This window comes from Panthera leo, chromosome F2 (genome assembly GCF_018350215.1).
Source record: "Panthera leo isolate Ple1 chromosome F2, P.leo_Ple1_pat1.1, whole genome shotgun sequence".
NCBI classification, from domain to species: domain Eukaryota; kingdom Metazoa; phylum Chordata; class Mammalia; order Carnivora; family Felidae; genus Panthera; species Panthera leo.
In genome coordinates, this window is record NC_056695.1 from 7,385,401 (window position 1) to 7,409,070 (window position 23,670).

At 42.2% G+C, this 23,670-nt stretch overlaps 1 protein-coding gene across 1 annotated transcript in view; it reads left to right on the forward strand.

Annotated features, from left to right (window-relative positions):
• The first annotated feature begins 341 nt into the window (after nucleotides 1-341).
• The window catches only part of LOC122210574 (lipoxygenase homology domain-containing protein 1-like), a 124,201-nt gene continuing 100,872 nt past the window's right edge, over nucleotides 342-23,670 (forward strand). Inside the window, exons 1-3 of the mRNA XM_042923348.1 lie at nucleotides 342-401; nucleotides 16,845-16,932; nucleotides 22,001-22,259. Of these exons, the coding sequence (XP_042779282.1) occupies nucleotides 342-401; nucleotides 16,845-16,932; nucleotides 22,001-22,259 (407 nt within the window). The remainder of the gene's footprint in view (nucleotides 402-16,844; nucleotides 16,933-22,000; nucleotides 22,260-23,670) is intronic.

The following is a 23,670-nucleotide window of genomic DNA, read 5'->3' on the forward strand; positions in this document are numbered from 1 at the left end:
ATATAATTTAGAAAATGACTAGCTAATGTGCTAGTGTACTCTTTGGAAATCTCCAACCCACAGAGAATTCTGGGAGAGGTGATCAAAGTGAGACCCCAAGGAACTGCTTTTAACCTAGAAGCAGCTAGGTGAATTATGGGATTCTGAAGGCATATCTAAGGGAAAATGATGAACTCACCAATAGGCCTGGTGCTAGTCATTGCAATGTTACAAAACTAGAATAAACCATAGGTTCTGCTTTCAACCTGGGTGGAGAAACAAAATCACGTAACATCCATATAGTGATTAGAGGGTCGTATAAAGACCCGAACAGCCATAGATTTCAAATAAGAAAGATACAGATGTGTCCCTTGAGTAACCAGGAAGGCTTTGTGAACAGGAAGCCCTTGGAGAGTGGAGAGGTATGAGTAAGGGCAGAGCAGGGGGAGATGGTGAGCGGAGAGTTATCTGGAGATTGCCTATTTCAGGTATCTGCGCTGCATGTGGAGTCTCATGAAAAATAGCTACATAGATATGTAAAATGGCTTTTCCCCAATGAGAGGGAAAGTGTCTATTTGCAAAGCTGAAGTAGTTTGTATTTCAAGGGTCTTTGGATAGCCTCGATTTTGTCAGACACAAGTTGGCTGGCATAATTTAGGTGGAGTCAGTTGATAAATACACATCTTTCAGCATCATGTCTTGCCTTCCTACTCATGCATGTACAAAGAATTCTGTGTGCATGACAACCATCTTCTGTCTGATAATTAAACTCTCGCTATTACCTGTTTTCTATTTCACGATCGCACTGGAAGTTTATCCCTATGCAACCCACAGTTTTATTCATCTGCATGCATGGCCCAGTGGAACAGTTTAGTAATCTTTGTATCATCTATATATTCCTCTTAATCAGTATTTCCCTTTTCTTAAAGGGCTTTTCCCTTTTCCTTGTCAGGACTAGTATAGTCCTAGTCAACTTAACTCTATACTTTTGGACAGATCAGGACCACGGTAATTTTTCTTTTGTATTTCAGTGTGTCCGAGTGGAAGGAAGAGAGCGACGGGTCTCTCTTTGGGACTTTGGCGTTAAAACAGATAATCACAGAGATGCATAAAGGCACACACAATTGTACTCATATTCAAAGTCCTTCATCAAGTACTCTTAGAGCACCCACTATGTGCAAGGGACTGTGCGAGGAGTGTGAGCATGCCAGTGTGACAAAGATGTCGTAGCGGGCCTTTAAAAGGTTTGTTGCACGATTAACCCAGCAATAAACCAGACTGTGGTTTGGTTCTTCTTAGAGTTTTCATTTTAATTGTTATATCTCAGTGAAAATGCTTCGCTCCCTGCGTTTGTCTTCCAAAAGATTTATTGAAGGAGCTAAATTGATTTCTCCCCCGTCTCAGGTTCTGAGCAGAAAGGTTGGGTAACCTGACTGAGGTGTTCTAACCTCAGTGTGGAATTCTGATGTGTTAACTAAGACATTGTAAATACCGCCGTGTGTCTGTTCCAGTCAGCTATTTTTAGGGCACATATTTAACTACTTAGTTGAAATTTCTTAAAGGAATCCAGGAATTTTAGGTTTCTAAGAAACCAAAAGTGAATTTTTATGTTAGTGTTTTCTTGTGAAACAACTAATATCTGCGACTGTAAGTCAGCAGGGAGAGCTCAGCAAATGAACTTTAGTTTCTGTTGAGGCCATTCCTAAAATTGTTTCTGTTCATTTATGAAATTAAGACAAATGCTGAAGATTTTACATGATAAAGATACCGTCATGCCTTAAGCACTTGGTTAATTTATTTGTTTTAAATGGAAATGAGTGTATGTTCCCATGAAAAAAATATTTTGGGGAACTCACCCTTTTTCTTTTCCCACATTTATCCCAACATAAGGTTTGGTTTTGAAGCTTAATATAAGTGCATTTTTTTCTCTGCTATACTGATTTTTTTTTTTATAGTACTCACATTTGGCAACTCTGTATCAGAGCAAAAGCAAAAGTCGGGGCTTTGGATCTTTTTAGTAGAGACAGAAGTATAGTAGATGATGCCCCAGTCTGAAAGTCAAAAGGAAATACTGTTTTCAACAAGAAAATAGTTGGTTCTGTCATGATCGAAGGCTGTCTTTTGTGGACTGAGAAATCTGAAAGTCTGCCTTTATTAGGGTGTATGCCATGAGGGTTTTCCCCCGTCCATAAAGATGAACTGTTTATAGCCAGTAGTTTCTGGTGATGAACCATGAGAGCACTTAAGGGATGCTATTGTTTAAGGGAAGCCAGTGCTTCCGGCAAGCGTTTGTTGAAATTATTCCTGGTGTCCAAGTTAAAATGGGTGAAAACATGCTTTTTCACCTAACATGTAGATTTTTAGAGGGATTGGCTCTCCCATTCCATGATGCTCTAGCAGTTTGGGGCTGTTAGTTTGGTGGTGGATTTTTGTATCAGAGTATGAGCGTATTCTTTTTCCTTGATCATACTTTGGTCACCTTTCTGGAGGGAGGTCTGGCTTGCTGTATCAGCCATGTTAATACACTTTAACCAGTTGTGCCAGTCAGCTTCCAAAATGCTGATGTAAAATATTAATCCAGGTCACTGAATTGATTCCAGGTAACAGATAGCTCAGCCCTAAAACAGGATGGCTATAACTGAAGATAATCACATAGTAAGTAATTTTGAATGTGGAAAAAAAGATAAGAATTTATTTTAGGAAATACTATTGTGTAAAACTAATAATTATTTTTTGAATCTTGGGGTTTCTGTATTTTCTTCCCTGGAATTGGCTTTGACTATTTAAAATTGATGTAAGAAATCTTAGATGTAGAGTCCAAAGGCCTGATAGATGTTTAATTTATAAAAAGTCTTTTGTTCGTCTTTCCTCTAAGTTTTCCCTGTTGTAAAACAGGGCTCAGAAATAGTTACCCTCCCTCACAAGCTGTGAATATCAAGTGAAAAAATGAGACAGGACCATCAGAACCTTTCATTCCCCACCCAGCTTTTGCTTCTTCCTCAACTTACTTGTGTGAGTAGATGATGTCAGCGTCTACCTAGTTATCCAAACCAGAAATCTGTATGTTTTCCTAGATTGTTTTATTTCTTTAGCTTTCAGAATCCAGTGTCTGAAAAAATCCCCTCTTGCTCTGTCGCTAAAACATATCTTGAATTTGTCTCTTTTTCTGCATCTTACTATCATCCCTTTAGTCCATTGGTGCCATATTTTCTTTCCTCTTCACTGCAGAAATCTCCTAAAGTAGCCTTCCAGCTTCTTCCCCTTTTCCCCTGATACCCAGTTTCCCAAGAGCAGCCAGAGTGCTTTTAGAAACATCAGTCAGGTCCTGTGTTCCCCATTTAATCTGACTGTTGCCTCCCTCTTTGGCCACCTTTCCCACCACCCTACCCTTGCTCATTACATTATGTTTAAGCCACACGGCTCTTCTGCCTCAGAGTGGCCTTTTGGCACAGTCCAAGGTAAGCCCCCAGTTTCCCTCAATCCTATGAGCCTGGTTCATTTTCTGTATAACACATTACTTAATCTTATTTTTAAAATTTATTTGTTTACTCTCCGTTCACCAGAAACTGAGCAAAACATGAGAACAGGAACTTAGTGTTATTCAATGTTATAACCCCAACTACTTGAATGGTACCTACATTCTAGTAGATGTGGGATAAATATTTGTGGAATGAATGAATGAATGACTAAAACTCACTCTGGGTTTATGTAACAGATATTTATAATATACATGAAACCCTTTGTAGATTGTAAGTGTGAATTGAAGCGAAATCGTACAAGCTTGCTTGGTGTTTAAGGAGTGGGAGGTAATCTTATACGGCTGAGCCTTTTTTTTTTTTATTTTTTTTTTTATTTATTTATTTTTTTTATTTTTATTTATTTATTTTTTTTTTTTATTTTTTAATATATGAAATTTACTGTCAAATTGGTTTCCATACAACACCCAGTGCTCATCCCAAAAGGTGCCCTCCTCAATACCCATCACCCACCCTGCCCTCCCTCCCACCCCCCATCAACCCTCAGTTTGTTCTCAGTTTTTAACAGTCTCTTATGCTTTGGCTCTCTCCCACTCTAACCTCTTTTTTTTTTTTTTTTTTTTTTTTTCCTTCCCCTCCCCCATGGGTTTCTGTTATGTTTCTCAGGATCCACATAAGAGTGAAACCATATGGTATCTGTCTTTCTCTGTATGGCTTATTTCACTTAGCATCACACTCTCCAGTTCCATCCATGTTGCTACAAAAGGCCATATTTCATTTTTTCTCATTGCCACGTAGTATTCCATTGTGTATATAAACCACAATTTCTTTATCCATTCATCAGTTGATGGACATTTAGGCTCTTTCCATAATTTGGCTATTGTTGAGAGTGCCGCTATAAACATTGGGGTACAGGTGCCCCTATGCATCAGTACTCCTGTATCCCTTGGATAAATTCCTAGCAGTGCTATTGCTGGGTCATAGGGTAGGTCTATTTTTAATTTTCTGAGGAACCTCCACACTGCTTTCCAGAGCGGCTGCACCAATTTGCATTCCCACCAACAGTGCAAGAGGGTTCCTGTTTCTCCACATCCTCTCCAGCATCTATAGTCTCCTGATTTCTTCATTTTGGCCACTCTGACTGGCGTGAGGTGGTATCTGAGTGTGGTTTTGATTTGTATTTCCCTGATAAGGAGCGACGTTGAACATCTTTTCATGTGCCTGTTGGCCATCCGGATGTCTTCTTTAGAGAAGTGTCTATTCATGTTTTCTGCCCATTTCTTCACTGGGTTATTTGTTTTTCGGGTGTGGAGTTTGATGAGCTCTTTATAGATTTTGGATACTAGCCCTTTGTCCGATGTGTCATTTGCAAGTATCTTTTCCCATTCCGTTGGTTGCCTTTTAGTTTTGTTGGTTGTTTCCTTTGCTGTGCAGAAGCTTTTTATCTTCATAAGGTCCCAGTAATTCACTTTTGCTTTTAATTCCCTTGCCTTTGGGGATGTGCCGAGTAAGAGATTGCTACGGCTGAGGTCAGAGAGGTCTTTTCCTGCTTTCTCCTCTAAGGTTTTGATGGTTTCCTGTCTCACATTCAGGTCCTTTATCCATTTTGAGTTTATTTTTGTGAATGGTGTGAGAAAGTGGTCTAGTTTCCACCTTCTGCATGTTGCTGTCCAGTTCTCCCAGCACCATTTGTTAAAGAGACTGTCTTTTTTCCATTGGATGTTCTTTCCTGCTTTGTCAAAGATGAGTTGGCCATACGTTTGTGGGTCTAGTTCTGGGGTTTCTATTCTATTCCATTGGTCTATGTGTCTGTTTTTATGCCAATACCATGCTGTCTTGATGATGACAGCTTTGTAGTAGAGGCTAAAGTCTGGGATTGTGATGCCTCCTGCTTTGGTCTTCTTCTTCAAAATTACTTTGGCTATTCGGGGCCTTTTGTGGTTCCATATGAATTTTAGGATTGCTTGTTCTAGTTTCGAGAAGAATGCTGGTGCAATTTTGATTGGGATTGCATTGAATGTGTAGATAGCTTTGGGTAGTATTGACATTTTGACAATATTTATTCTTCCAATCCATGAGCAGGGAATGTCTTTCCATTTCTTTATATCTTCTTCAATTACCTGCATAAGCTTTCTATAGTTTTCAGCATACAGATCTTTTACATCTTTGGTTAGATTTATTCCTAGGTATTTTATGCTTCTTGGTGCAATTGTGAATGGGATCAGTTTCTTCATTTGTCTTTCTGTTGCTTCATTGTTAGTGTATAAGAATGCAACTGATTTCTGCACATTGATTTTGTATCCTGCAACTTTGCTGAATTCATGTATCAGTTCTAGCAGACTTTTGGTGGAGTCTATCGGATTTTCCATGTATAATATCATGTCATCTGCAAAAAGCGAAAGCTTGACTTCATCTTTGCCAATTTTGATGCCTTTGATTTCCTTTTGTTGTCTGATTGCTGATGCTAGAACTTCCAGCACTATATTAAATAGCAGCGGTGACAGTGGGCATCCCTGTCGTGTTCCTGATCTCAGGGAAAAAGCTCTCAGTTTTTCCCCGTTGAGGATGATGTTAGCTGTGGGCTTTTCATAAATGGCCTTTATGATCTTTAAGTATGTTCCTTCTATCCCGACTTTCTCAAGGGTTTTTATTAAGAAAGGGTGCTGGATTTTGTCAAAGGCCTTTTCTGCATCGATTGACAGGATCATATGGTTCTTCTCTTTTTTTTTGTTAATGTGATGTATCACGTTGATCGATTTGCGAATGTTGAACCAGCCCTGCATCCCAGGAATGAATCCCACTTGATCATGGTGAATAATTCTTTTTATATGCTGTTGAATTCGATTTGCTAGTATCTTATTAAGAATTTTTGCATCCATATTCATCAGGGATATTGGCCTGTAGTTCTCTTTTTTTACTGGGTCTCTGTCTGGTTTAGGAATCAAAGTAATACTGGCTTCATAGAATGAGTCTGGAAGTTTTCCTTCCCTTTCTATTTCTTGGAATAGCTTGAGAAGTATAGGTATTATCTCTGCTTTAAATGTCTGGTAGAACTCCCCTGGGAAGCCATCTGGTCCTGGACTCTTATTTGTTGGGAGATTTTTGATAACCGATTCAATTTCTTCGCTGGTTATGGGTCTGTTCAAGCTTTCTATTTCCTCCTGATTGAGTTTTGGAAGAGTGTGGGTGTTTAGAAATTTGTCCATTTCTTCCAGGTTGTCCAATTTGCTGGCATATAATTTTTCATAGTATTCCCTGATAATTGTTTGTATCTCTGAGGGATTGGTTGTAATCATTCCATTTTCATTCATGATTTTATCTATTTGGGTCATCTCCCTTTTCTTTTTGAGAAGCCTGGCTAGAGGTTTGTCAATTTTGTTTATTTTTTCAAAAAACCAACTCTTGGTTTCGTTGATCTGCTCTACAGTTTTTTTAGATTCTATATTGTTTATTTCTGCCCTGATCTTTATGATTTCTCTTCTTCTGCTGGGTTTAGGCTGCCTTTGCTGTTCTGCTTCTATTTCCTTTAGGTGTGCTGTTAGATTTTGTATTTGGGATTTTTCTTGTTTCTTGAGATAGGCCTGGATTGCAATGTATTTTCCTCTCAGGACTGCCTTCGCTGCATCCCAAAGCGTTTGGATTGTTGTATTTTCATTTTCGTTTGTTTCCATATATGTTTTAATTTCTTCTCTAATTGCCTGGTTGACCCACTCATTCGTTAGTAGGGTGTTCTTTAACCTCCATGCTTTTGGAGGTTTTCCAGACTTTTTCCTGTGGTTGATTTCAAGCTTCATAGCATTGTGGTCTGAAAGTATGCATGGTATAATTTCAATTCTTGTAAACTTATGAAGGGCTGTTTTGTGACCCAGTATATGATCTATCTTGGAGAATGTTCCATGTGCACTCGAGAAGAAAGTATATTCTGTTGCTTTGGGATGCAGAGTTCTAAATATATCTGTCAAGTCCATCTGATCCAATGTATCATTCAGGGCCCTTGTTTCTTTATTGACTGTGTGTCTAGATGATCTATCCATTTCTGTAAGTGGGGTGTTAAAGTCCCCTGCAATGACCACATTCTTATCAATAAGGTTGCTTATGTTTATGAGTAATTGTTTTATATATCTGGGGGCTCGGGTATTTGGCGCATAGACATTTATAATAGTTAGCTCTTCCTGGTGGATAGACCCTGTGATTATTATATAATGCCCTTCTTCATCTCTTGTTACAGCCTTTAATTTAAAGTCTAGTTTGTCTGATATAAGTATGGCTACTCCAGCTTTCTTTTGGCTTCCAGGAGCATGATAAATAGTTCTCCATCCCCTCACTCTCAATCTAAAGGTGTCCTCAGATCTAAAATGAGTCTCTTGTAGACAGCAAATAGATGGGTCTTGTTTTTTTATCCATTCTGATACCCTATGTCTTTTAGTTGGCGCATTTAATCCATTTACATTCAGTGTTATTATAGAAAGATACGGGTTTAGAGTCATTGTGATGTCTGTATGTTTTATGCTTGTAGTGATGTCTCTGGTACTTTGTCTCACAGGATCCCCCTTAGGATCTCTTGTAGGGCTGGTTTCGTGGTGACAAATTCCTTCAGTTTTTGTTTGTTTGGGAAGACCTTTATCTCTCCTTCTATTCTAAATGACAGACTTGCTGGATAAAGGATTCTCGGCTGCATATTTTTCCTGTTTAGCACACTGTAGATATCGTGCCAAGCCTTTCTGGCCTGCCAAGTTTCAAAGGAGAGATCAGTCACGAGTCTTATAGGTCTCCCTTTATATGTGAGGGCACGTTTATCCCTTGCTGCTTTCAGAATTTTCTCTTTATCCTTGTATTTTGCCAGTTTCACTATGATATGTCGTGCAGAAGATCGATTCAAGTTACGTCTGAAGGGAGTTCTCTGTGCCTCTTGGATTTCAATGCCTTTTTCCTTCCCCAGTTCAGGGAAGTTCTCAGCTATAATTTGTTCAAGTACCCCTTCAGCACCCTTCCCTCTCTCTTCCTCCTCTGGGATACCAATTATGCGTATATTATTTTTTTTTAGTGTATCACTTAGTTCTCTAATTTTCCCCTCATACTCCTGGATTTTTTTATCTCTCTTTCTTTCAGCTTCCTCTTTCTCCATAACTTTATCTTCTAGTTCACCTATTCTCTCCTCTGCCTCTTCAAGCCGAGCCATCGTGGATTCCATTTTGTTTTGCAATTCGTTTAAAGCGTTTTTCAACTCCTCGTGACTGTTCCTTAGTCCCTCGATCTTTGTGGCAAGAGATTCTCTGCTGTCCTGTATACTGTTTTCAAGTCCAGCGATTAATTTTATGACTATTATTCTAAATTCACTTTCTGTTATATTATTTAAATCCTTTTTGATCAGTTCATTAGCTGTTGTTATTTCCTGGAGATTCTTCTGAGGGGAATTCTTCCGTTTGGTCATTTTGGAGAGTCCCTGGCGTGGTGAGGACCTGCAGTGCACTTCCCCTGTGCTGTGGTGTATAACTGGAGTTAGTGGGCGGGGCCGCAGTCCGACCCGATGTCTGCCCCCAGCCCACTGCTGGGGCCACAGTCAGACTGGTGTGTGCCTTCTCTTCCCCTCTCCTAGGGGCGGGATTCACTGTGGGGTGGCGTGTCCCGTCTGGGCTACTCGCACACTGCCAGGCTTGTGTTGCTGGGGATCTGGCGTATTAGCTGGGGTGGGTAGGCAAGGTGCACGGGGGCTGGAGGGGCAGGCTTAGCTCGCTTCTCCTTAGGTGATCCACTTCAGGAGGAGCCCTGTGGCAGCGGGAGGGAGTCAGATCCGCTGCCGGAGGTTTGGCTCCGCAGAAGCACAGAGTTGGGTGTTTGCTCCGAGCGAGCAAGTTCCCTGGCAGGAACTGGTTCCCTTTGGGATTTTGGCTGGGGGATGGGCGGGGGAGATGGCGCTGGCGCCTTTGTTCCCCGCCAAGCTGAGCTCTGCCGTCCGGGGGCTCAGCAGCTCTCCCTCCCTTTGTCCTCCAGCCTTCCCGCTTTCCGAGCAGAGCTGTTAACTTCTGACCTCCCAGACGCTAAGTCGCGCTTGCTGTCGGAACACAGTCCGTCCGGCCCCTCCGCTTTTGCCAGCCAGACTCGGGGGCTCTGCTTGGCCGGCGAGCCGCCCCTCCGCCCCGGCTCCCTCCCGCCAGTCCGTGGAGCGCGCACCGCCTCGCCGCCCTTCCTACCCTCTTCCGTGGGCCTCTGGTCTGCGCTTGACTCCGGAGACTCCCTTCTGCTAATCCTCTGGCGGTTTTCTGTGTTCTTTAGGCAGGTGTAGGTGGAATCTAAGTGATCGGCAGGACGCGCTGTGAGCCCCGCGTCCTCCTACGCCGCCATCTTCCGGAACCTCTCTACGGCTGAGCCTTGACGGATGTAAGGGGCAGATGAGGAAACAAAGCCTGGACGGTTTCGGAGGCTTGGCCAGCTCTCATAGAGTTAATCGCCCAGTCAAGGCCAGAGGCCCTCCTCCTGCCTCTTGGCCCACTGCCCTCTCTTCACATGTCTGGGCTACTTCTGCAGCATGTGCTATATATGTGCCTTGGATAAATTGGCTCAAATAGAATAGTAACTCTCTGGATACTTCTTGATTCTTCTGCGCCTTTGAATTGAAGTGGGTCATAGGTTTTGGTGCATTTGTTGTTATTTTTATACTACTACTCCTTGATATGATACGATAACCTACTTGATAACAAGCTCCAGGCAGTTTTGAGATTAGCTAAACCAGGTAAGAAATTGCTTTCTTGCTTTATTTTCTTAAAGTTGAAATCATCCTATAAATATTTCCAGTTCTTTGTCATTTTTAGTTAGTTCTTCACTTCAGGGTTCTAGAAAAGAGCCACAGAAGAGAAAGAGCAAGTTCTAAAATGCAGTAAGAGAAATGGTTGTTTTTGAGGATTTTCTAGTTCAGTGAACAGCAGGAAGCTGTTCTCACAAAATCTCCAGTCAAATGTTTAATCTCAAAAGGCTCCAGCAGTTTATAGAAACATCCTAAAAGTTGTGCCAGCTTATTTGAACCAAAGATAATTCATGTATTTGATAGTCCCCCAGTCAGTTGTAAATACCATAGTCCATCCTCCTGGGACAGTCCGTGTAACAAATAGGGTGTTATCACAAGGAACAATACCAGAAATAAGGAGGCTCAGAGTCAGGCTTAAGTTGGAGGCTGGTTGGCGAGAACGCTTAAGAGTTCTTCTCTGACAACAACACATTTAGACCTTATTATGTTTTCATGTTTCCAACTCCAAAAAGGAAATACTAATGACTGACAGTACATGCTGCCCTGTCCCCAGGGCCAGATCTGGTATAATACTATGAACACTTTAAGTGCCCCCAAAGTATATCGGTGACTATTTGCTTTTATTATTTTTTCAAGAAGCATGGTCTACATTGGATACATAATAAGAGTAGAGGTATTACACATTTTTGTGTTTTGTTTTATAGAACAAAGGTTTATGACACTTCAGAGTAGGATTTCTGAAAGCATTTTTCGCAACTTCTCTCATCCTGATACATCCTTATTTTATATCCAGGGTCCAGCAGACAACTGGAGTGGAGTTCTCAGAAAGGGTTGACATTGGTTGTATGTCATTTCTCCTCCAAGAAAAGATAAGATTAAATTTGGGGTTACATAACATATGTGAAGAGTATTTCATAAAACAAAGTGAAATATATGGGGCGCCTGGGTGGCTCAGTCGGTTGAGCATCTGACTTTAGCTCAGGTCATGATCTCGTGGTTTGTGAGTTTGAGCCCCACGTCGGGCTCTGTGCTGACAGCTTAGAGCCTGGAGCCTGCTTCTGATTCTGTGTCTCCCTCTCTCTCTGCCCCTCCCCTGCTCATGCTCTGTCTGTCTCTGTCTCAAAAATAAATAAAACATTTAAAAAAATTAAAAAAAAAAGGGAAATATAAATATAGATGGTGGTAATTTTTGTTGGTTATGAATGGCATTTAATTTCAATCCTGACAGGCAAGAAAGAATGATGTAGAGCTTGGGGGGGTGGGGGGGGTGGCTTCTGCCCCTGCCCTTGTCATCCAGTGTGACCCAGTCACAGTGGTGGCCCTACCTCCGCCCCACCTGGATCCGACTCCTACTCTACTGGGTGTCCTGGTTGGCATTAAAGATAGGCATGAAGGCCAGATGGGGAAAAGGCTACTGGGCCATCTCTGAAGGGCTAAATAGGTGTGACATTAGTGGAAGAGGTAAACCCGTGGAGAGGAAGGAGGGCATTTGCCTGGTGTTACAGAGGATCTGAATGGAACCACCTCGGAGAAAACATGCGGGGATTATCCAGATAGGAATCCAGGAGACTAGAGGTACTAGAGAGCTTTCCTGGAGGGGTAGGATGGAGGGGTGGGGCGGTGAGAGGAGAGCTTCAGAATTTTCACTCTTGAAGTTAGGGATTTTGCCTTTTGTTTAGACCTCTTGACCGATGGGCTAGAGAATTCAAGGTAGGGCCCTGAAGAGAGGAAGCAGAAGCTACCTTAGATTGGCTTAGGGGAAGAGGAGTTAAGGAGGCCTCTGTCTGTTTTCCCAGATAATCTAGTCAGCTCTGCCAAGTACAGCAGGAGCCAAGGATTTAGAATAGAAATCTCTTTTGCGGGGGCCTGCGTGGCTCAATTGGTCAAATGCGACTTCAGCTCACGACACGATCTCCCGGTTTCTGAGTTCAAGGCCCGCGTCAGGCTCTGTGCTGACAGCTCTGAGCCTCGAGCCTGCTTCGGATTCTGTGTCTCCCTCTCTCTCTGCCCCTCTTCTGTTCGCCTTCTGTCTCTCTCTGTCTCTTAAAAATAAATAAATGTTAACATTAAAAAAAAAAAAAGAAATCTCTTTTTGATAATAAAGAACTGAGCTGAAGTTTTCCTTGTGCAATCTCTAGGAGGACGTTAGAGAGGAGGAACCACAAATCACCCCAAATAAAGGTTAAGAATTCTGAAATCTAGTATCTGTGATTAATCGTAATAATCCTTGTCCTCTTCCTCCTAGTGCCACGACCACCTCCAAGCATTTATTGAGCACTAAGAGTATCAATCATCACTTTTAGACTTTTAGTGATTATACCGTAACAGTGTAGATAATATTATTATCTCAATGGAGGATATTGAGGTTTTTGAATCTACAACAAACCATTCCCAATATCACATAGCTAAGCACATGGATCTGAAAAGAAGTGGTCTGACGCTTACCGCCACCTGGGCAAGTCAGATGTTCAGGATGAGTGTGTGTTTCAGTATTCCTGGATATAGTAACCCACACTTGCGAAAACTCTGCTGTGGGAAATAACTTTCTATTTCTCTTTTCTACAAGGTAATTTTATCTCACTTTATTACATAAAGCACTCTGGCTCTAAAACACTCACTCTCCAACCCGGCAAGATAGAAGTACTCCAGTTTTGCAAATGAGGAAGACCACAGGTCGTGTAGGGCTTCTACCCGGGGCTGTGTAGCCACCTAGTAAGTAGCAGGGCCGGGACATAAATGGAGGTCCTGTGATCCAAGCTTGGGTTTGTCCCACTTGGCATATGTCCTTCATGTGTCCTGCCATCAGCTGCGATGTGACTGAATTCATGCCTTGTGATCTTCCAAGAATTTTGACCTTTATACTTTAATAATTGGCATTTGTTACTCACTTCAATACTTCAATAATTTAAAAAATATTGTACTACTTTATTATTTTAATCATCAAAAACAATTGTGACAAAAACAGACGTGAACACAATAAGATCCATAGATGTATGTGTCTCTCTTTCTTTACCTATATCATTCTGTTCAATTATTGAATTATCTATTATCAACTAGGTGTCTTTCTATCTCAGGATTTTTGACCTTAGCACTTTGACATTTAGAGCTGGATGATTTGTTGCGGGGTCCGTCCTGCGCATTGTAGAATGTTCAACAGCTGTTACCCACTAGGTAGCAGTTGCATCCTCTCAATTGTGACAACCAAAAATGTCTCCACATGCTGCCACATGTCCCCCGGGAGGACAAAATCTCACCTGGTTGAGAACCACTGCCGTATCTCCGTGTTGTATAAAAAACAAAACAAAACAGGAGCACCCGGGCGGCTCAGTCGGTTCACCATCGGACTTTGGCTCAGGTCATGATCTTATGGTTCATGGGTTCAAGCCCTGCGTGGAGCTCTGGGCTGACAGCTCAGAGCCTAGAGCCTACTTGAATCTCTGTCTCCCCTCCCCATGCATATTCTCTTTCTCTCTCTCTCTTTCAAAAAAATAAACATTTAAAAAAACCCAACAAAACAAAACAAATTAACTTAGATTTGTTGTTTGTTATTTTTGTGGCATCGCTACCCTGGAGGTAAACGAAACTCATTCAGAACCCTCACCCAGAGGCTTTTCAGTGGAGTTAGTGCGATTGCACTCAATTAAGTAAAAATGATTAAGACTCTCTCAACAGTCAGTATACTTCTAAGGATGAGGGACGGTACCGGAGCCTCAGAAACCAGAGGCTTCTTGCCGGTTCCACAGAGAGTTTAGTGTAGAGGAAAAGCCTGTTGTAGTTTGAGGTAGAATGATCTGGTAAAAACCTTTTGCTTCGTGGGGAAGGCTTCAAATGCAGAATCCAGAAGACTCCCTTTTGCCTGTGTATGACCCTCATTTATCTGAAGCATCCACTAGGTTCCATCTGAAATTATTCTCGTTCTAATCTTCACATTAGCCTGCATCCCCATAGAACTTAATTTCTTTTAATGAGTGTTTATTGAAAGAAAAGTGTTTATTGATATGATGCTTTCATGTAGTCTGGTGTTATTTAAATATTTTGGTCTATACTTCACAGATAGTCTACATACTCTCCTTGATCGTAGAGGCGTTTTTGTTGTTGTTGTTAAACTCCCAGTCATGGCCAGTGCAGTGCTGTGAGCATCGCTCTAAGAAATGTCACTGCGAGGAGGCCAAGGGTCTGTGTGCCACTTCTTGAGGTTGTCTGCATGCAAGCATATCTATCTAGTCCGGAAACTCCCTTGTGCCCCTTGGTCAGCTCTTTTTTTGTTTAGGAATTGTGTTTGCTTGCTCTTTTGAGGAGTATTTTCCTCTATGTAGTTTAGGAAGTAACATCTCTTTTTGCCCTCAGTAAAGAAAAAATATGATAAGGGGATCAAGGAAGGGAAATAAAAAGATTAAACATCATTTCTCATTTGCTAGGACTTTAGCAACAAGATGGCTTATCATATGGAGCCTCAGCTGTGGGATGTGGGTTTCTCTTCTTTTATTCATCTACCACTCCTGTCTGTCTAATTGCCAAGTCAGCAACCCAGCCTCTGAGTTTCAGGACCACTGGGGCAACTGAACTTTAAGAACTTCAGACATGGGGCACCTGGGTAGCTCAGTTGATTAGGCGACCGACTTCGGCTCAGGTCACGATCTCACAGTTTGTAAGTTCAAGCCCCGTGTCGGGCTCTGTGCTGACAGCTCAGAGCCTGGAGCCTACTTCAGATTCTGTGTTTCCCCCTCTCTCTACCTCTCCCCTGGTCATGCTCTGTGTCTCTCTGACTCTCAGTAGTAGTAAATAAGCGTTAAAAAAATTAAAAAAAATAAAAATGAAAACTTCAGACAGTTGGCAAAAATAATTTTATTTGAGTATTGTATCTGATTTGGGTTAAAAAGCAAGTGACTCTTTATGACTGGTCTTTATCTCTTAGTATTCCTGAATTTTCCATCTAATTGCTAGAAAAGTAAAGCATGAGATAGTTCAGAGAGAGGGACATTTCCAAATTTAGTGGAATATGTTATAGTAATTGCCTTTATATTTATTGGTGTCTTCATATATAAATTTGGCTAATGTAAATAAGAGTTTTTTGTGCAGTTTATAAAAAGTTTTGCACATTTTTCACATATAATCTCATCTAATCTTCACAACAACCATGTAAACTATTTCATGGATGAAAAAACTGATACTCAAAGTGGTTATGTGAATTGCTCACGATCAAACAGTTATAAAATGGTAGATCTAGACTTTGGTCCCAGTTTTTCTTTCTCCAAATCCAGTGTTCTTTTAATGGCCTCTTGTCTGGAGCAGTAAAGACACAATCAGGCATTAAATAAAACTGATTTAGTTTTAATTACTTTTGTTGACAAATACCTATTTTCGCTTCGTTATTTAATCATTCATTGAAAAAACACCTTAAGGACTGCCTTGTGAGAGCTTGTGGAAGAACCAAGATGAGTAGGACATTGTCCCTTCCATCAAGTCAGTCAAATATTAGGTGTTAAATCATAGTTATGAATGGGTAGGTTGCCATGCATCACAGTAGGGTCGCTTAACCCAGGCCAGGGGCTCACAGAAGGCTTCTTAGAAGATGTTATGTCTGAGCCATGTAAAGAAGGATGGGCAGATTCAGCAGGTGAATTCAGCAGGTGATTCAGCCAGATGAAAGCTGTTCTATGTAGAGATACAAGTGTGTGTGGAAACTCTGGGGTGAGAAGGAATGGGGCCAGTTGTGGAACCATAACCTATTAGTATGACTGGATTTTGTATGTGAGGGAGAAGTCTCTATCAAGGTCAGCAAGGCCTGATTATGAACTGCTCATGATGCTGAGGATTTTGGATTTTATGCTACAGGCAGGATGATTGAAAAAGTTGGGAGCAGTATACACAGTGATCAGATTTCTGTTTTAGACTGCTTTCTCTCGAAACAGCTGAAAAACAGGTTTTGAGGGGAGCCAAAATGGCAGCCAGTGGGTTATGGCAGTGAGCTCGGAGGGGGGCAGTTCATCCATGTGACCGGAGGAAAGGCAGGCGATTGTGACATTCCTTCTGGAAGTCAGTCCTTGGCTGAGATGTGAAGGGTAAAACAAAGGGAAGGGAGCCGTCTTGTGAAATGGCCACAAAAGAATCGAGAGCCAGTGAGGAGCCTGCCGAGGGTACGTTGGGCCAGGAGGCAGAGACGACTCCCTGCACTCGGGGAAGTGAGACACTTTGGCTGCAGCAGCTGAGGGCTATTTGTAACCTACACCTATTGAAATACGTTTAAGAGACATTAGAAATTTTCAAAATTCTGCTGTGTGCCTGCTTCGGTGACTAAAATGAGCACCAAATCTCTTTGGGAGTTTCCCTCCTCTGGATTGCTTCTTTAGCAACTGCTATAGTGAAATTGAGAGCTTTGAATCAGACGGCCCATTTCAAATCTCCGAGCCTCCATTTTCTTACCTATAAAATTATAAGTATTTCTCCAATCTAGTTGGTGATGGTTAAAAGAGATGAGTAAAATGAACCACTTCGCATAGTCACTGGAAAATCATAAGCAACAGCCACTGCCACCGGCAACAAACATGAGACTGCGAAGTACGTTTTAGCAATCCCGGGGGTGCACTTTGAAGTTCTATGAGAAATTGGAAGTCACACAATTTGGTCGTTGTTTCTTCTAAATCTAGGTGACCATGCAACACGTGAAGAGCAAGGAGACTCTCGATTTTGCAGCAAACGCGTGGTTGTCTCGAATGCAAGCCGATGGGATTGTCTGTGAGCTTCCTGTAGTGAGAGAAGGACAAGCTATTGTTCCATGTACATTACTGATTCTCAGTGGCATATATTGCATGCACAAGTTGTTTTATAGTTGCTTGAGTTTCTCTCTGAACTATTTAGTTACAGAATATTGTTTCTAGTTCTAACAGAGCGTTGTTTTACCCATTGAGAAGTGAGTTTTTCTGTATCATAGCATGGGTCACTGGTGGATCTGGGATGAAATGTAATCTCAAAGAGGTTCTTATGGTCCAACTATAGTCACAGGGGCTGAAGCTCTAAGAAAGATATAATGTCAGGTCTGGGCCTCCTCTGGGGCCATCATGTCATTTTTGATATATTTCCTCATTTAAACTTTTATCATTTTAAACTTCAAGCATCATGTACAATAACATTATCACCCTTGCCACTAAAATACTAAGTCCTCCTATGTCATATGTATAAGTCCTCCTGAAATGTCCTCCTATGTCATATGTAGAACAGTCTTTTAAAAAAAATTTTTTTTTAAATGTTTATTTATTTTTTGAGACAGAGAGAGACAGAGCATGAACGGGGGAGGGTCAGAGAGAGAGAGAGGGAGACACAGAATCTGAAACAGGCTCCAGGCTCTGAGCTGTCAGCACAGAGCCCGACGCGGGGCTCGAACTCACAGACCGTGAGATCGTGACCTGAGCCGAAGTTGGACGCTTAACCGACTGAGCCACCCAGGCGCCCCAGAACAGTCTTTAAAAAAATCTTTTATTTCTCTCTTTCTCTCTTCTGGGCATTTGTTCATGGTATAAAAATGCCCATTCATAATTTAAGTTAGTAATTGAAAAAAGCTTTTAAATCTCTCAACAGATGCAGAAAATCCAGATTAGAATTCTCGTATACTGTTTTTTACTGTGGTCTGACCCATGGATCTGGGTTCTGTTTGTATGAGTTTGCACGTAATGGATTGCTTTCTGTTTCTCTTCCCTTTGCTTTGCCAGTAGTGAGATACCATGTTGATGTCCATACTGGGCAATTGAAGCAAGCAGAAACAGAGTCTGAAGTTTTCCTGTGTCTATGAGGAGAGGGCTTAGACTCTCTGGGCTTAGACTTCTGGACAAATCTAACATGCTAGTAAAATTTCAAAGAGAACAGGTGAGTCCACACAAGTAACTTTCCCATGATTTTAGCAACCTCCCTGAAGGTGGACATTTATAATTGAAAATTGAAAGGTGCTTCACACCCTTCAAGTTTTCATTGTAGGACATCGTTGACATAAGATTTCCTGACCATCTTCCCATTGTGCTTTGTTTTAGAAGATCTTGAAAGAAAAACGGGACACACTCTACTAGCCATGAATAACAGAACAAAGAAAATGACATTAAAAATTAGTAATAGTTTGGGCACCTGGGTGCCTCGGTCAGTTGAGTGTCTGATTATTGATTTTGGCTCAGGTCATGACCCCAAGGTCATGAGATTGAATCCTGTGTTGGGCTCCACGCTGAGTGTGGAGCCTGCTTGAGATTCTCTCCCTCTCCCTTTACTCCTCCCCCACTCGTGTGTGTGTGTGTGTGTGTGCGCGCGTGCACGTACTCTTTCTCAAAAAAAAAAATTAGTGATAGCATAAGGGAAAAAAAAATGAGACAATACCAGGGAAAAATATATATGAACATGCCCTGTTGGGACCGAAAGTACAAAGCCTTAATCTAAAAGATCGGGTCATAGAAGGGGCATTATAGTACATTTCACATAATAACACAATAGCCTTTCTTCACAACATCTTGAATGGAACCAAGTGTATTATTTTCACACTTTAAGCCCTTCACTATTTCCTTTTGCCCTATATATATATATAAGCATGAGTCTTTTTGTATATTAGATGTTTGAGGAGGGGGCAATAAGATATGTAATCAACCCAGTTAATTTTTAATGTTATTTTGTTGTATATAGAAAGAAAGTACTACTTGGGGTCTGAAACTAAAAATAGGGAATATGTCACCCTAGGATGTATTTAAAAAAAAAAAAAGACTCCCAGACCAGTTTGAGAGTGCTATTTCTCACACTTTTTTGTAGTTGAAGTTCATGAATTATTTCGAAACATCAGAGATCTTAAAGATCACCTAAGCCTTCTGTTGTCACTGCAGATTACGGAGACACTTTCGTCCGGATGCAGACGAAGGCTGGATCTGCTTTGGATAAGGGAATGAACAAAATTGTGCCTGATTTTTGCCATCACAAGTGAATTAATTTTGAGGAGAAAAGCAGAAACAAAGTTTTAGATATCATGAGGTTATCGTTACACCGAGTGATCAGTGAAGTTACCCCCTACAGCATCCTCCTAGCTTCCCATCAGTCCCAGACTGTTCCACCCTCCCCTTTTGTGATCAATATCACTTGGTGATGGTGAAGCCCATCTCTCCTGGGTGCCGGCTAGTTGGTCTCTCTGTGCGCTGCGTCACGTCTGGCTGCGTGCGCTGATTTCACAAGCCGTCTTCACGATGGATCTTCAGTCCATCACTGTATGTAGCATTTATGAGAGAATGGGAAGGGCGCATTATGGATGAGATTAAAATCAGACAGGAGGTACAATTGCCATCAGCGTGTACTTCAGGGGAAAAATGTGGGTTTAGTGGTATGTTTTGAAGTTCGGTATCAGAGATACGAAAGTATTTTTCTTCCCTGGCTCATTTTAGATTTCATATTTTTCTGTTGTTTTCCTCAATGAATGGAATGGAATGGGAATGCCAAATGATGTCAAGAGTTTTGCAGTTCAGAAGCTGTGACAACAGTCTTCTGGTGTATTACCAGAGTGGTTTTACATGAGCCACAGCTCACATCTTCAGCCACTGATGGTGCTGGTATTGCCATCTACTCTGCAGAGGGTCCAGTGGATAACCAAGAGACAGCAACATATGTAACAGACCTGATTTAATTCTACCTTCAGAACCAAAGTTAGTTTAAGAGACAAGAAGTAACCAGAAAGCCGAGTCAGGCAATCTTTCTGGACCTTGATCTATTATAGTTTGGATTTGCTCCAAAGCAGACCATAACACAAAGACTGGGGTACAGGGGATTTATTTGGGGGACAGTCGCAGTGAGTACCTTTGGAATGAAGGAGTAGACAAAATGAGGCTGGAAAGAGAGAAAAGTCAAGATGGGGACATTAATGACCTAGAATTCCTTCTTGCTAGGGACCTTGAGAAACTCTGCAGGACACCCCTCAAGCCTGTCCCACAAGGGGGAAGCCCTCAGGCAAAGAGGCAGTGAGACAGGGGGTTGAGGAAGAAAGCCGTCAGCATGCCTGACTTATCGACCAAACTAGCAGGGGACCAGAAAGGGACCTAGAAGACAGTGGGTGGGGCTTCAAGCACATCTCCTGCAACCGGTGATGTGTATTGTGAAATGTCTCTCGTAAAGGCTCACTGGGGATTGAGGCACAAGAAGGCTGTCCAGGCGCACCTGAGAACACGCACAATCGTAGTGTGGTTTATAGAAACATCCCTGGACTAGTAATGTTGTGAGTTTGGCCTAAAGATTTCCATTAATAACAAATACGGCATCAAGAGTTAACAGCCAGGCAGTAGGTCTTCAAATATAACATTGAAATTCAAACTGGTAACAGTGTGGCAGCTGGTAAGACACGTAACCCCTATAGAAAATACAAAGCAGTACTGCATTTGTATTTTTACCACAAAGTAGGGTAACAGTGGCTAATAGTCAGCTGTCATTTCTGGGATCATTGCAGACTTGATTAAATTCATGACCCTTTCCTCAGGTAATTTTAGGTGGTTTTTCTCAAAAAGAATCTATGAAGAAATAATGTGTGAAGGAGTTCTTTTGATTCCAACCAGAATAGCACGTCCTTTAGGTCCTACCGCTCTCTAGAAACGTCAGTGAGTGTTTGACACGACAAAGTGACTCTGTTTAGGAATAAAGATTCCAGGATGCCCTTCCACAACAAGCCCAAGAATATGCTCTATATATTATTTACAGAGGAAAGTACAGGAGAGGAGGTGTTGAAGCATGGAAAAAAGGAAGGAGGGAAGGAAGGAAGGAGGGAAGGAAGGAAGGAAGAGAGAGAGGAAGGGAGGAAGGAAGGAGGGAAGGAAGAAAAAGAGGAAGGGAGGAAGGAAGGAGGGAAGGAAGGAAGAGAGAGAGGAAGGGAGGAAGGAAGGGAAGGAAGGAATGAAAGGATGGAGGGAGGGATAAAGGAAGGAAGGAGAGAAGGAAGGGAGGGATGGAGGAAGGAAGGAAGAGAGAGGGAGGGAGGGAGGAAGGAAGGAGGGAAGGAAAAGAGAGAGGGAGGGAGAAAGGAAGGAAGGAAGAGGGAGGGAGGAAGAAAGAGGAGGGGAGGAAGGAAGGAGGGAAGGAAGGAAGGAAGGAAAGGAGGGAGGGAGGGAGAAAGGAAGGAAGGAGGGAAGGAAGGAAGGAATGAAGGAAGGGAGGGGGGAGGGAGGAAGGAGGAAGGAAGGAAGAGAAAGAGGAAGGAAGGAAGGAAGGAAGGAAGGAAGAGAGGAAGGGAGAAAGGAAGGAGGGAAGGAAAAGAGGGAGGGAGAAAGGAAAGAAGGAAGAGAGAGGAAGGGAGGAAGGAAGGAAGAGAGAGGAAGGGAGGAAGGAAGGACGGGAGGGAGGAAGGAAGGGAGAGAGAGGAAAGGAGGAAGGAAGAAAGAGAGGAAGGGAGGAAGGAAGGAAGAGAGAGGAAAGGAAGAAGGAAGGAGGGAAGGAAGGAAGGAAGGAAGGAAGGAAGGAAGGAAGGAAGGAAGGAAAGGGAAAATTTGTTTCTACATGTCTCCAAAGATATCAACATTCATGGAAACAAAACTGGTTTTGCATATTAGGGCTCATGGTTTTCAATCTGACCACCTACTAAACTGTGTCACAGGAGCAGGAATCTGAGTAAGAGAAAAGCCACAAACCAGAAGCCTTTGTAGAAGGGTTTATTTCTTACATTAAAAACTACCACAAATGGGTAAAATAAAACTGCAGAAGAGAAAAAAAACCACAGAATTTTATTTTGATAGATAAAAGTAACTTGCTTATTCTCTTTTCCTTCTTTCCCCTTTTGATGCTAACTGTGGTAACATTATCTCTTCTAAAGTACCGGGCTGCTGCTGGCTGTCCTCGACCTCTTACTACTGCCCGCGTTTGCTGTGTGCGGACTCATGTTATTTCCGTGGGGCTTTTCTCTGCCTCCTGCACCAGATCGATACGTGTCAAGTGGAAGCAGTGTCACTCGGCAAACTTCAGAAGGTGCCGCTGCGCTGTGAGGCCAGTGACAAATCCCAGTACTGGTGTTGTGACAGGGTCGTGGCCAGAGAGCCTGTTGCTGCACCCGAGCCCGTCTTCACCTGTGAAAGGTAGTGCTGGTCCCTCTGGTACCTCAAAGAGTGTGCTGCGATGTGGGTAATGCTGTGTGTGCGTGAGCCAGTGTGTGTTCCAGGCATGGGGGTTTGTGTCGCTTTCCCAGTATTCCACATCATCTTTACTCGTTGATTGTTTGAATAACCTATCGCTAAGCATTGCAAAGAAATCTTCTCGTCGTTTCTTACTATTTCGGTGTGCTCTATATATCACACGAGGATCAAAAGTTTAATACTGGAAATTTTTACCTCCATCATGGGAATGTTTGTTTAAATGTTGGCTTTACTTTACTTCCATTACTTAAAATTGTAGTGTTATACCAATTTCATAAGGGAACTTAGCAAGAATTGTGGCAAGAACTCTCGGAATTGAACCTGTGAAAGACAAAGGTTAAAATCTAGATAACTTAGGCTTTCCCTTGAGCCCCATGACATATAACATTGTGTAAATTTAAGGTATACAAATTTAAGGTATCAAAATGTGATATTTTGATACTTTTGTATATTGTACTATGATTGCCTTTGGAACAATGTTTATTACGTTACACCATTACCGTACAATATTGTCTGTATTCATCACACTGTGCATTAGGTCTCTGTGGTTTGCTTACTGCTCACTGCAAGTTTGTATCCTTAAGTACCATCGGTCTCATCCCCGCCCACTCCCCGTCCTTTGATAGCCATTTCTGACCCAGTCCTACTGCCTCCAGGTTCAAGCCTTGCTCTCTAGACCCTTGAGTCCTCTCTCTCCAGAAGCTCCCAGCTGGGTATTGATGCTTGGTTCTCACCACAGGGAAGAGGGTGGGCCCCAGACCCAGGAACGGGATTGAATTACGATAGCGTTCTACACAAAACTCCAATCTATTGTGGACATGGAGGAAGAAACCTGGGGTTCTGTTTTGCAATTTTGAATCCTCAATGTTGGGGCCCTATGGCCTTCTTTCAACAGATCATAGATAATCAACAGGAAACGAGGCAAAAAAAAAATATAGACAAAGAATGGCTTTCAGGTTCAGGCATCAGATTCGGAGACGTCAGAACAACTGCAACTTGAATTGCGAAGCCAAAAACAGAGCGGAAGACAGTGAGTCAATTCAACCAAAAAATCTTAAATGAGTGCCACTAAAAACCGCAAGCCAGAGGTGACTGGGGGCGACTAACTGAGCAGGAGCAGTGGGAACCACAGCGGGCTGTCCCTCTCTTGGGCCTTTGTAGTCGTTGAATTCAGTCAGTTCCTTTTCACAGGGCCTGTTTAACACACCCCTCCTTTTCTGTTATCGCTTCCTTTATTCCGGTTGTGCCCTTGACTAGACTGTCGCGGTAGGTTCTGGACTGTCTTGATTCCTTCTCTTCTGGTCCTCCCTGCTGGCCACTCTCTTAGGACTCTGACTCTGCTGAGGCACTTTCT